General features: G+C 45.3%; 1 protein-coding gene across 1 annotated transcript in view; it reads left to right on the top strand.

The window, feature by feature from the left end:
* The window catches only part of LOC119953960 (voltage-dependent L-type calcium channel subunit beta-1-like), a 309,597-nt gene extending 297,126 nt beyond the window's left edge, over nucleotides 1-12,471 (top strand). The window contains 2 exon segments of the mRNA XM_038778682.1: nucleotides 284-469; nucleotides 9,750-12,471. Coding sequence (XP_038634610.1) covers nucleotides 284-469; nucleotides 9,750-10,247 — 684 coding nt within the window. The 3' untranslated portion in view covers nucleotides 10,248-12,471.
* Nucleotides 12,472-13,690: the final 1,219 nt, after the last annotated feature.

Below are 13,690 nucleotides of genomic sequence, written 5' to 3'. Positions count from 1 at the left end.
GGGAGAAAAGAGGGAAAAAGGCCTTTCAAATTTGTGCGAGGGCAGCACGGTGGCGCAGTGGCTAGCTCTGCTGCCTCACGGCGCCGAGATCCCAGGTTCGATTCCAGCTCTGGGTCACTGTCCGTGTGGAGTTTGCACATTCTCCCCGTGTCTGTGTGGGTTTCGCCCCCACAACCCAAAGGTGTGCAGGTGAGGTGGATTGGCCACGTTTAATTGGGAAAAAAATAATTGGGTACTCTAAATATAAATAAATAAATTTGTGCTAACTTTTCTTCCTTCGCAGGAACTGTTTGATATCATTCTGGATGAGAATCAATTAGAAGACGCTTGTGAGCATCTTGCTGAGTACCTTGAAGCCTATTGGAAGGCCACCCACCCAGCCAGCTGCAATCCTCCCAACCCTCTTTTGAACCGCACTATGGCAACGGCCGCCCTAGCTGCCAGCCCGGCGCCAGTGTCCAACTTACAGGTACAAGTCCTCACTTCTCTCAGGCGTAACCTTGACTTCTGGGGCCCAAGTGATGACGATGACAGCAAAGGAGCCGCAAAACAGCAGACGGAAGCAGAAGATACCGTCTAGCCATGAAGCGTACAGAAAGGAGAGAGAGCACAGTGGTGGTGTTACTTTAAATGTGTCTTCCCAACTCTTGTCTCAGTTTGTAACCCTTTTCCTAGAATGTAGTTGCACGTTGATGTCCACTAACCATGCTTTACTTTTGGTCAGGAAAGACATGACACTTGAGAAAGAAAAGTGGTGCCAATTATGAGAGGGACACATTTTTTCTTCAGTAACAGGCAATCCCACTTGCCAGTGGCGCACTGTTGGTGTTTTCTTTTTCCTGCTGTTCCATTTTGTGTCCTGCGAGCAGCGTGCAAATGATGAGCCAGCATTTCGACTTCAGGCACATTCCCGGCTAGTAGTTAGAGCTAGACTGCACAGCTTCAAGCGTTCTGTGTTTCAAACGTAATGAACAAACCCTAACTTATACTTAGCCACACCAAACTGAGCCAACGGAAATCCATTAGATAAGTCTTCAAGCCACATCATTGTCAAACTAAGCTGGAAGCTCTTCCAAAGGCAAAGGAATATTAAAGATGTATTTATACTTTAGTGTTACTGAGACGTAATCTCCACTTTGCAGCACTGCTGGGAGTGCAGTACAACTCAAGAGGTCATGTGCCTACCTGAGTACGCAGAGAGGTTATATAAAACCTGGAAGAACTTCAGTCAAAACTGTGTGGTGTTCAGACCTCCAGACACTTGATTTGTGGAGTGCAGACACTCCCATCCAAGCTCTCAAAGCGTTTAACATTTTAACAGCCAGTTTGGGAGCTCTGCCTATGTTTACTCCAATGTAAATACACGTTAGAAGGATTGTGAATAGGGTGGGATTATTGTACTCCTAACAAAGAGTTGAGCCTTGCAGCCCTCACTGACCTCTGCTGTATCTTGGGGAATTTAAGTGAATGGAGGGTGTGCATTTTAATTTCTGAAAATGGCTGGAGTTCCTAGAAATTAAATGAAAACCATCTTTTCCAGAGGCCTATGCTATATGCCTTGTATTTACCCATTTCAGCTCTGGGCTTGCTCTGTGAGCGCTATGTCTACAGCATGTGCAAATACTGCTTTCTGCGGCAATCTTAACCGTATGGATTGGGACTGAGATAAACCTCAATGTTTAACTTCAATCTCCTGACTTTGGTGTACAAAAACCCCCGGAGCAAAGTAAATTGGATGGCAATGGTTACAAAATATTTAGGGTAAGAATTTAGACGTTGAGAGACTTACACATCAAAGAATGGGCTAGTATCCCTCTGATACACTTTATCAATTTTATTTGAATAACCATTGTGAGATTTGCAACAGTTTGTGAGTCATTTAAGCACCCTTCACCAAACACTGTAGATTTGAAGGTTTCTGTGCATTGTGTGTGTGTGTGTGTGTGTGTGTGCTACTTAACAAAAAAAATAACGATTTAAAATAGTGTTCACAGGCATTTGACACAATTGTGTTTGTAAGATATAGTCTGCAGAGCAATGTCAGCCATAATGAGTCAACAATAAAGAAGCTAGGGCAGCACGGTGGTGCAGTGGTTAGCACTGGAACTACAGCGCTGAGGACCTGGGTTCGAATCCCGGCCCTTGATCACTGTTCGTGTGGAGTTGACACATTCTCCCCGTGTCTGCGTGGGTTTCACCCCCACAGCCCAACGATGTGTAGGTTCGGTGGATTGGCTGCGCTAAATTGCCCCTTAATTGGAAAAAAATAAATAATTGGATACTCTAAATTTATATTTAAAAAGAACAAGTTACAGATAACTGGCCGGGAGGGATAGTTTCACGAGTGAAGAATACTTCTCGACTTGGTGTAGAGTTGTGTGAGTTTAACTATAGACCCTCCCCAGCATGAGTCAGCGCCCTCAGGAATATATTCGGAAAACGAAAATACGATTGAAAGTTTCAAATTGCAGATTTTTCACAAGAAGCTGATCTTTGCCAAGTCCGCTTATTCCTAGTCAGCAGCACGATAACATTTTAGGTTTGGGTTAGGGTCAGCTCTGGAATATCTATTGTTGCAGCACGTTTCTGCTTTCACCCATCACTTTCGCTCAGGAGTTGTGTATGAACTGTGGCTAAGAGCAGGTGTCCTACATGGGGTCAGTCAGCAGGAGGTGCCCAAGAGCAGTTGGGTGGTCAACTTCCCTTCCGTGATTGGTAACAGCACCATCTATTTTGGGTGACCCAAAGCCTACAGGAGGCACAAATGTAGCTTAAGGAAAGATTTGATATTGATAGCTTGCATACTTTCTGTACTGGAATGCAGATTAGGTTTCAGCGTCTGTGAAAATCCACTTTGTAAGATTAAAGACATTTAGGATTTGCCTGCAGCACGAAAACAGGAACAGACCCACAGACATGTTCAGTAAGATTAACAATAATACCTTTACCAAAGGTGGCTGCTCTCTTGGGTGTAAATGCACAGGTAACAGTCAGCCGGGGCCATGGTCTTGAAATGAGACTGGGTACAGGCAGATTGAACATGAGTAGATATTTGTTTGGGGATCTCACCTGAATAGTTGGGAGTGAGCTGTCCCCTGCTGGTCACATCTCCACAGGCGGTTCCCCTGACAGGGGGTGGCCGTCCTTCCCAGTAGTGAGTCTGGGGCTGGTCGTGGGAGGGTTTGGAGCAGGTAGTTGGTGTTTGAGGGCAGTTGTTGGTGCAGATTGGATAGAGGCTTGGGGCGGGCTGTGGGAGCTGTTCTTTTGAAAGAAAAATTACATTTTTAAGATCATATAGGCAAAAAGGTTGACGGTCTTTGTATCTATTGCCTAATTTTACAAAAGGGGTACTTTGGAGGTTAAGCTCCTAATTCATATATTTAAGCTGGCTAATGCCTGCAGATGCCTAAAAGCTGAGGCCCACCAGTTTGGCGCGGCAGCAACATCTGTATATATTGGGTGCAGAACATCCCATAGCTAAATTGCTAGCCGCTGTGCTGTTTTATGCCCAAGAATCAGAACAGGTTTTAGGGGCAGCACAGTGGCACAATGCTCAGCACTGCTGCCTCACGGCGCCGCGGACCCGGGTTCGATCCAGGCCCAGGGTCACTTTCCGTGTGGAGTTTGCACATTCTCCCCGTGCCTGCATGGGTCTCACCCCCACAACTCAAAAAGATGTGCAGGGTAGGTCAATTGGCCACGCTGTTACAAGGGGACGTAACTACAAGATTCAGGGTGGGAGATATAGGAGGGATATCCGAGGTAGGTTCTTTACTCAGAGAGTGGTTAGGGTGTGGAATGGACTGCCTGCTGCGATACTGGAGTCGGACACTTTAGGAACTTTTGAGCGGTCATTGGATAGGCACATGGAGCACACCAGAATGACAGGGAGTTGGATAGCTTGATCTTGGTTTCGGACAATACTCGGCACAACATCGAGGGCCGAAGGGCCTGTTCTGTGCTGTACTATTCTATGTTCTAAATTGTCCCTCAATTGGAATGAAAAGAAATGGGCACTCTAAACTGATTGAAAAGAAGAATCAGAACAATTTTTGTTCTGGGTGGCACAGTGGTTAGCACTGCTGCCTCACAACACCAGGGACCCAAGTTCAATTCTGGCCTTGGGTGACTGTGTGTAGTTTGCACGTTCTCCCCATGTCCACATGGGTTTCTTCCCACAGTCCAAAGATGTGCAGGTTAGATGGATTGGCCATGACAAATTGCCCCTCAGTGTCCAAAATGTGCAGGTTAGGTGGGGTTGCAGAGATAGGGAAGGGGAGTGGGCCTGGGTAGGGTCCTCTTTCAGAGGGTCGGTGCAGACAAGGCCAAATGGCCTCCTTCTCCACTGTGGAGATTCTATCGATTTAACACATTTGCACTGATCGTTCTTAGGGTTTGAGCTGACAATAGGTCCATTACATGGAACTTGTTGCTTCCTGGGCAAGACGCTGAAAGAACCCCTGAAAAGGAACCACTCATCCTCACTTGGTCAGATCAGCCCTATTTACCACATTATTATTATTATTATTGAACTGGATCAAACTAAGTTGAGTACAGGAGGACGTGGAGTTTAAAAAAAAATTTAATTCAGGGTACCAAATTCTTTTTTTCCAATTAAGGGACAATTTAACGTGGCCAATTCACCTACCCTGCACAGGGAGGACACTGAGTTGACCCTGCGATGGGCCCCACTCCTCACCTCCTTATCCCAAAATCAGATTCAATTCAGCCTCCCATTTTACCTTCACCTCACTCAACCAAGCCAACTCCGCTGATCAGACCTGGCCGTAAATACCCAAAATACTCCGGCCACCAGACCCGGCCAAAGATAAATTCCTCTCCAACGGAGAGGACGGTGGTATCAAGGGGAATGAAGGGGAATGAAAAAAATCACAAATGTAGAAATATCTGAACAAAGAAGTCCCAGGCAGTTGACATTTTTCCGACAGCTCCTCAAATCTGGCAAACATTCCCTCTATGAACAGGTCCCGAACCCTTTCCAAACTCCCATGGCCTAAACATTGAGTATAAGCCCAGCGGCATAAAGAGATGATTCCTGCAAATTGGGGCCAGCAACGACTGCTTCCAGATTCGCAGGGTGGACACCACTACCGGATTCGAAGAAAATCTAGCAGGAGGGAACGGAAGCGAGGCTGTTGCTAAAGCACCCAAACTAGAGCCCCTACAAGAACTCGCCTCCATCTGCCCACATACGGTCACTAAACCACCCCAGCACTTTCTCAATATTGGCAGCCCAATAATAAAATAACAAATTGGGTAAAGCTAAACCACCTAATTCTCTCTCTCGCTGGAGGAACGCCTCACGGATCCTTGGGGTCTTGCCCACCCAAATAAAAAGGACACTAATTTATTTACTCTGTCAGAGAAGGATTTGGGGAGAAAAGTGGTGAGACACTGAAAAATATTCGTTTCAATAGTCTGAACTCTGCCCGTCAAGGACACAAGGAGGTTATCCCACTTTCGCAAGTCAGAGTTAACCCCATTCACCAAACTAGCATAATTCAATTTGCGAAATGAGACCAAGTCTTAGGTCACTCAGATCCCCATATAACAAGCTAGATGTGGCAAGGCAAAAAGGTAACATTCCCAGATTAGCTGCCTCTCTGGGGGGTTAATCGGAAAGTATTCGCTTTTGTCCAAATTCAATTTATAACCAGAGAAGGAGCCAAAATAGCTTCAATATCTCATCCACAGTGGAAACTGGGTCGGTAATATAAAGAAGTAGATCATCTGTGTACAAGGACTCCCTCTGCTCCCGCCCATCCTGATTTATCCCTTTCCACTTACCGGAAGACCTTAACGCGATGACCAGCGGTTCAATTGCTAAGGCAAATAGAAGTGGACATCCCTGATTCATACCCCAATTCAGCGGAAAATACCCCGAGCTCAAGGCATTCATGTGAACACTAGCAGTGGGGGCCCAATACAGTAAACAAATCCAGGATATGAACTATCGCCCCAAACCAAACCTCCCGAGAATCTCAAAGAAATTGTCCTCCTCCACCCTATTAAATGCTTTTTCAGCATCCATGGAAACAATAACCTCTGGTTTGAGAGGGCGAAAGGACAATTATTTAACAGACAGCGTACATTGGCCGACGCTTGACGAAGCCTGTCTGGTCTTCCGAGATCACCTCTGGGGGGCAGAGCTCCAATCACCACGCCAGTACTTTTCATTCAACTTCTTTAAGCTTTCAAATTTCGACTTTGTTGTGATGTCTTGAATTCGGCAATAATTCCACTTTATTTTTGGAGAGGAAATAGTGCTCAGGAATTCTCAGGAGTTGTTGTAAAAGCAGTGAAACATTGGGTTACTTGCGGGGCTCACAGGATTCAGGTTTTATATGTCTCTTCAGTTTTTACTCTAGAGAACAGCCCCTGGTAACTTTGTTACTCGGGGTAGTGAGATGCTTAATGCAACAAAATCCTGGGTGGAACTCCCTCCCTAACAGCACTGTGGATGTACCTACACCTCAGGGACTGCAGTGCTTCAAGAAGGTGTCTCAACACCACCTTCTCAATGGCAACTGGATGTGGGCAACAAATGCTGACTGAGCTAGTAATGCCCAAAACTCATGAAAGAATAAAAAGAGACCTATTTTAGACTCATGCCTGGCTCCGTTACAATGCCACATGAATCAGTTTCACAGTATCCCATACACTGGAGCATTACCAAAGGAAATTAATTTCCTGCTCACAGAATTGAGCCCACTAACCTCAAAAATAGTAATGACTGTATCAGAGAAAAAAGAACATGTAACATATATACCAACAAAACTTAACTCCAACCAGCCTTGTTGATGTGGGAGCAAAGGCAACTGGTTAAAATAAAGCTAAGCATATCAGAGGGATTGAGGTACACACTCCACACAGAGGGACAGACCTGCAGACCTGGGTCTGTATTCAGGTCCATTTACAATTCTGTCGCAGTCAATTCTTTATAAACATTCTTTACAACATTCACAATCAGATTTTGAGCATTTCTCTCGTGGCTCACTGCTAAGTTGCCTGTGTGTGACCTTAAGTTCCAATTTGTTTAGTTGGGACAAAAATGAAATCAAAGGTTGGGGGGGGGGGGGGGGGGGGGGGAATGTAAGAGGAGGCTATTTTAACCAGACCCCACTGTCAGGGAGACTGATGGGAGTGACTGTAACTCTGCTTATACAACCCACTCTCCAATGATGTTCAGCCAGTGCTTCAAGTGTTTCCCGGCCATGAGCGAGGTGAAAGTGACCCTCTTGGGACTCAGTAATGGTGCTGTGTGTTTAGTAAAGCACAAGAACCATAGACCGATAGAAAGATTACGGTGCAGAAAGAGGCCATTCGTCCCATCGAGTCTGCGCCTGCCAAAAAAGAAAGAACAAAAAAAACGCGCCACTCATTTTCCAGCACCTGGTCCATAGCCTTGCAGGTTCCAGCACTTACGATCCAGGTGCCTTTTAAATGAGTTGAGCGTTTCAGCCTAAATCAGTAGCCTAGGCAGTGGATTCCCGAAGCCCCCCAGCCTCTGGGTGAAAGACGTTTTCCTCCTGTCCCCTCTAATCCAATCACCTCAAATCCATGCCTGTTGGTAATTGAGCTCTCTGCTAGGGCAAACACGTCTTTCCTGTCTACCCTGTCTTCTCATAATTGTGCACAACTCAATTAGGTCGCATCTTAGTCGCCTTGGTTCTAAGGAAAGCAGCCCCTGCCGATCCAATGCCTCCTCATAGCACGAAAAGTCAAGGACAACTATTCAGTGTGGCTGCAAGGGGGAGGGGGGGTGGCATTGCCTTTGTGGCCAAGAAAGAACCAGAGAGAAGTGGATAGATGCCTCACAGCGCATCTGGAAAACCCCTGTCGCCTTCTGGAGCAACTAACAAACAGAAAATACTCCAACCATTGCAGAGTCTGAAGGGGAGCGGCAGCTTAACACTCCAGTCGACACAGGTTTGACAGTTGCTAATGGCTTCAACTAGCTCCCATCTGACAGAGCTCCTGTGACTTTTGTTTTGTTTCCAGTTTTCAGCGTCTGTGGACTCTCTAGCCCATTAAAGGATGGCTGTGCTCAGAAAGTTGAAATTAACAGATGCAAATTGATGTATATTCCTCTTGGGCCTGACCGTAATGCGAGTGATAGCGAATCAGCTGCCCTGCGTCTGATTATTGTCCAGGACTAATTTATATCCCATAAAACCTGCTCGGTGTATTTCCTCAGTTGGTATTGTAGTTTAGTGGGTTTTTTTCTTTTTCTTTTTTTAAATAAATTTAGAGTACCCAATTCATTTTTTCCAATTAAGGGGCAATTTAGCATGGCCAATCCACCTACCCCGCACATCTTTGGGTTGTGGGGGCGAAACCCACGCAAACACGGGGAGAATGTGCAAACTTCACACGGACAGTGACCCAGAGCCGGGATCGAACCTGGGACCTCGGCGCCGTGAGACTGCAGGGCTAACCCACTGCACCACCGTGCTGCCCTATTGTAGTTTAGTGTTGATGGTTCAGATACTCGCTTTACGTTTTTCAACTCCTATTGTAACATTTCTACAGTGGTGGGTGTTGGCCGGCCCTTGCAGGGGTAATGTCTGCAGTTCAAAAGTCAAAACAAATTTCGACCAAGTTGCTGAAAGATTGCAGTCATCGTCCGAATAACACTGGCTGGGATGGAGTGGCTACAAAAGGTCTGGGACACACTTCCTGGTCAGCTGGGCTCAGCCTGGGCAGCATTCTAAGTGCCACAGTTCTGGTGCAGGCAACGGAACTAAATATCAGAAGCTGCATACAATGTTCAGCCCTTCTGACGTCACCTGTTCTGTGCCGGTCTGCAAGATGAATTGCTATCCCTTGCTCATGGAGCTGCATTGGACATACACCACACAAACTGGTCATTCAGTCTAACTGGTCCACGCGGGTGTTTATGCTCCACCCCGTTATTTTTCCTCACCTGAATCTATCATTGTGGCCCTCTCTTCCCTTCTCCCTCATATGCTTGCTCCTCTTCCCATATCCATGCTGTTCATTTCAGCCACTCCCTGTGGCAGCAGAATTCCCACCACTCATTGGGTTGATGAAGTTTCCTCTCAATTCCCGATTGGATTTCTTGGGGACTAACTTATATCGATGGCTTCAGGTTGGTGCTCTTCCCCACAGGAGGGAACATTCTCTCTGTATCCACTCCATCAAAACCTTGCATTATTTTAAACACCTCTATTTGGTCACCCCTCGGCCATCTTTTTTTTTAAAGAGTGGAGAGACAGTTTGTAAAACCTTTCCTCATATTTATATCCCAGTGTCGTCCTTGCAAATCTTTTTTTAATATAAATTTAGAGTACCCAGAACTGCACACTGCCCAACATGTGATGGAACCAATATCCTCGGCTCTTTGAATCCTCAATAACCTGGCCCACATACCTGCACAGAAATGAGAACTGCTTCTCTTTAAGTTGCTTTCTTTCAATGCAAAAGTGATACTATTTCTGGATTAGCCTAATTGGAACTTAATTCATAAAAGTTTTAACTGTCAGAGTTCATGTTGACATTGCCAAAACAAAGTTGCTTTTTAACACGTTATTGAGCTTTATGCTTAACTAGTGAAAAGAAAGCGGGGGATTGTGTTGTTTCCATGTTGCTGTTAATCTGCATTATTAATCTGCTGTAAGAGACTGTGCTTGTGGTTTATTGTTAACCTATACTTGTTTTCCCACCCTCCCCATTCTCTCTCTGCATGGTGTGCTGCTACTAACTAGGGTCCCTACTTAGTGCATGGAGAGCAATCAAATGACTGTTCAGCACCCGATCGGACAGGCTTGCATGACTATCGGAATGATTCTGCCAAACAGTCCTACCATCGCTTGTCATCCTCCATGCCTCAGTACAGCCACCACCTGAGGGCCATGTCCCGCGGGCTCTCCAGGCAGGACACCTTTGACTTGGAGACGCAGGGCAGCCGGGACTCGGCCTACACCGAGCCAGGGGACTCCTGTGTGGAAATGGACCTTTACGAGGACCCGGAGCCCCCAGAGGAGCCACGTGGCACTGCCGCCCGCTGGTGCAGCATCTCACGGCAACAGGCCCAGCGGCAGGAGTCCTGGGAGGAGGAGGAGGACGAGGAGGAGGACAACCACAACAGACATCAAAGGAGCCGGCTGAAAGGCAGAGACCGCTACCGACAAAACAACGACGAGGTCTTGTCCAGGAAACAGAGCGACATCGAGGAGTGGAATCGCGACGTGTACATTTGCTAAAGTGCAGCTCACATTTCGGCTCGGGATTGTCTCCTGCTCCTCGCTGGAGAATTTTGTTAAGTTGTTGTGCTGCCGCTCAGTTCTGTTTCACTGAACTGCTTGTCCCAATTCGAGGAGGAGTTCATATTGTTTTAAGACTTCGGCGCATTCGTCCTTCCAAACCTTCTAGATAATCACACCGCTCCTGGGCCTCTCTGTTTTATGTAATGTTAATCAGCAATTATTGATTTGAATGTGGTCCTTCGACATGGGAGAGGCGGATTTGAATGCAATTGCCACGTCTTCTCTTTCTCCCTATTCTTCATAGTGCCTCAGTATTGGGTCTGCCAGGGTTTTGGTAACCAGACCAGATGTGGTGCGTTGTTAACCATTTAAAGGACTTGACACATTTGACAAACACAGCTTGAATCTGTACACTGCATTACTGTACATCCCTTTTGAAACAAGTTCACCTGCCAGTGGATCTGTCGTCATCACTTCAGACAGCTTGAAGATGAAAAGCCAATCAAACAGCCAAAGGCAAGAATCTCGCTGTCTGATTGGAGGATTTCTAGATCAGTCAGGGTGACTGTTGCTGGGTGTAAAATATTTTCCTGTTAGAAACATTCAAGAAAACATAGTGGAAGCATGAAGATAAAAGGTGAAAACTTTAAAAAGTGGCTCATACATAGACCACTGTCCTTGGAGTCCTTGGAGAATATTCTTTCACCGACTAATCCTTGTTGACACGAATTTACTAATCAAGGCTAGTCTCAGAGGGAGGAGAATGGAGGGATATTTTCATGTCTTCGACACACCTCTCTTTTCACCCCTTCTCTCCATCTTTAATGGATGATTTATTAAACTATTTATTAAACCCCCTTTGATGATAGAAAAGCCCCTTCCCCTCTACTGATTCCCCAAGTAATTTCCGATACGGAAAAGGTGGATGAAGGATTTAACAAATATTTGAAGCTGCAAATGGTAATTGTTATCCTGTTGTTAAAGGGAGTATCACGCTGAATCTGTCCCTACCTCCACAACAGTGCAGATGGTTTATTTCATTTCAACACTGATTCTTATGATTAGAAATACTGCCTGGGTTTTAAGTTCAGACTGTATGTACATGCACACACTGCTGGCTCTGTTAAACAATTGTTTACAATCAAGAGCTTGAATTTGCAAAAGACACTGGCTCTCTTTCCTCACTGGGGAAGGGGAGTCTAAGCTAACACTGGGATATCATGGAAACTATTCTCCCATTGGCCAAGGCACAGATTGGTAATGAGAGAGGGGCAGTGACATGCTTCAAAGGGGCTTAGCTGGTCACTGTCCTTTCAATATGGCTAACATCAGTCATTCTGGGAAGGTGGGGGTATCAGCTTTGGGCAGTCTGGGGGTGGGGGAAAGGGTTTTGAAGGGTAATTTATGCCAAAATGTAAACATATATAGAATAATAAATATTTGCAAGCGATTTAAAAGGCAGTGATGTAATCAAGGGGTTCAGATGATGCCCCGAAGCACAAGTGGCTTGAAACAATGGCCTTGGGGACTTGATTTGAATCCAACCCAGTTCGTGCTGTGACAATGTCTCTTTCCTGCTGGCTAATTTGGAGCAACTTCTATCAATTCACTGCAGTCAGGAACTCACAAAGTTACCTATGACTTGGCACCGGTAGAGGCTAAATTGGCCTCATCGCTGGAATATACCTTTTAAAATTGAATAAAATTGGACACTGCTGCACTAGGGGGTGATTATTTGGTGATATGGGATGAAAGTATATTTGTCGGGCCGGATCTTTAGGAGCTTTATTCTGTGTCAAAGCTGGAATATGACTGGATGCTCATGTACCATGAGGAACCAGGTGTCAAAAATGGAAATATAAAGTAGTTATCCGAAAGAAAAAAACAAATTGACAAACCATACAAATGGAAAGTGTACAACTCTCAAAAAATCATTGTCCAGACCCGACAATTAAATCAAGGCCTTTGAAAATCACTCCCTGCTATTTGGTATTGTTTATAATGATATACTGTTTGAATTTTCTGTGGGAGGTTTTATTGTGTTGCTGATCGGTTTATGTGCTGGCAGTGCACTCCTTGTCCTTAATGTCTAACAAAACTTAGACCAGAGGATTGATGACGGTCGTTGCTGCTGTGCTGGTGAATAACTACCTGCAGCCGATTTCTGAAAAATTCTATGTCCAGTATATATTATAAATAAATGTTCAAATGTAAATTTTAATAAGAAATTTTGTACTATATTTATTGGTGCTACTTCAGCTCGTTCTCCACCTCCAAAAAATTGTTGACTCAGTTGCAGTTTTTGTTACTTTTGTCCAGTGTAGATGGGCTGATTGGCAGCCAGTAACCATCGGAACTCAGAGCCCGCCCAGCAAAAGTCACAAAGCACAGGGGTGGCAGAAGATCTGTACTTAGTTTTGCTCCTCACGTGATTTTATTTTCAATGGAGAGCAATGTAAAATAGGTTTGCACACTCGCTTTCATCTGTTTTACAATATTCTACAAAACTTAATGTCCTACTCTGAAGGTCTCTGCTCAATGAGCTAATTTGATCCATTTTTTTTTTAAATCATTCATGGGCCAGCATTTATTGCCCATCCCAGAATGCCCTTGAACAAAGTGGCTTAAGAGTCAACCACATTGCTATAGACCTGGAGTGGTGGGCCAGACCAGATAAAGATAGCAGATTTCCATCCCTAAAGCGCATTGGTGAACCAGATGGTTTATTTTCAACAATAGTTTCATGGTCATCATTAATTCCAGGTTTTTGTTGAATTCAGATTCTACCATGGCAGGATTCAAACCCAGATCTCCTGGATTACTAATCTAGTGAAAAATGCCTCTTCGCCACCACCTCCACGTCTGCAGTAAGACTCAGTATGTTGAGGTTAGGGACATGGGAAGTCAGCCCAGAGCCCGACAGGTAAGTGTACACAGGTGGGCCCTGAAGAGTATCAGAATTGATCAAAGCTCTCCCAACTTAAATAACCTGCTGATAGGTGAGGCGTCTACTACAAGGCTTTCAAGCGTTCATTAATTTGCAGCCCAATGTAGGCTAGCACTATGGACAGAGGGCGAAAAGATAATCCGAGTAATTTTTTTTCACCCCTCACCCAGTCAACAAAACAGCAATATTTAAAAACGCGTGATGGAGAAATGCATCTGGAATAGCCAACAATTAGGACTCAAGTGGAAATTAGTACGTGTTCAACGTTAGGAGCCTTTTGCCTGAGATCCATTTTAAATAATTTAACGTGCCCAATTTATTTTTTACCAACTAAGGGGAAATTTAGCATGACCAATCCACCTATCTTGCACTTCTTTTGGGTTGTGGGGGTGAGACTCACACAGACACGGGAAGAACATGCAAACTCCACACGGACAGTGACCCGGGGCCAGGATCGAACCCGGGGCCTGAGATCCATCTTTGAGTTCCTCGC

This window comes from Scyliorhinus canicula, chromosome 19 (assembly GCF_902713615.1).
Source record: "Scyliorhinus canicula chromosome 19, sScyCan1.1, whole genome shotgun sequence".
NCBI lineage: Eukaryota > Metazoa > Chordata > Chondrichthyes > Carcharhiniformes > Scyliorhinidae > Scyliorhinus > Scyliorhinus canicula.
The sequence above is the reverse complement of the archived record's forward strand: the minus strand, read 5'-3'. Positions and strand labels throughout refer to the sequence as shown.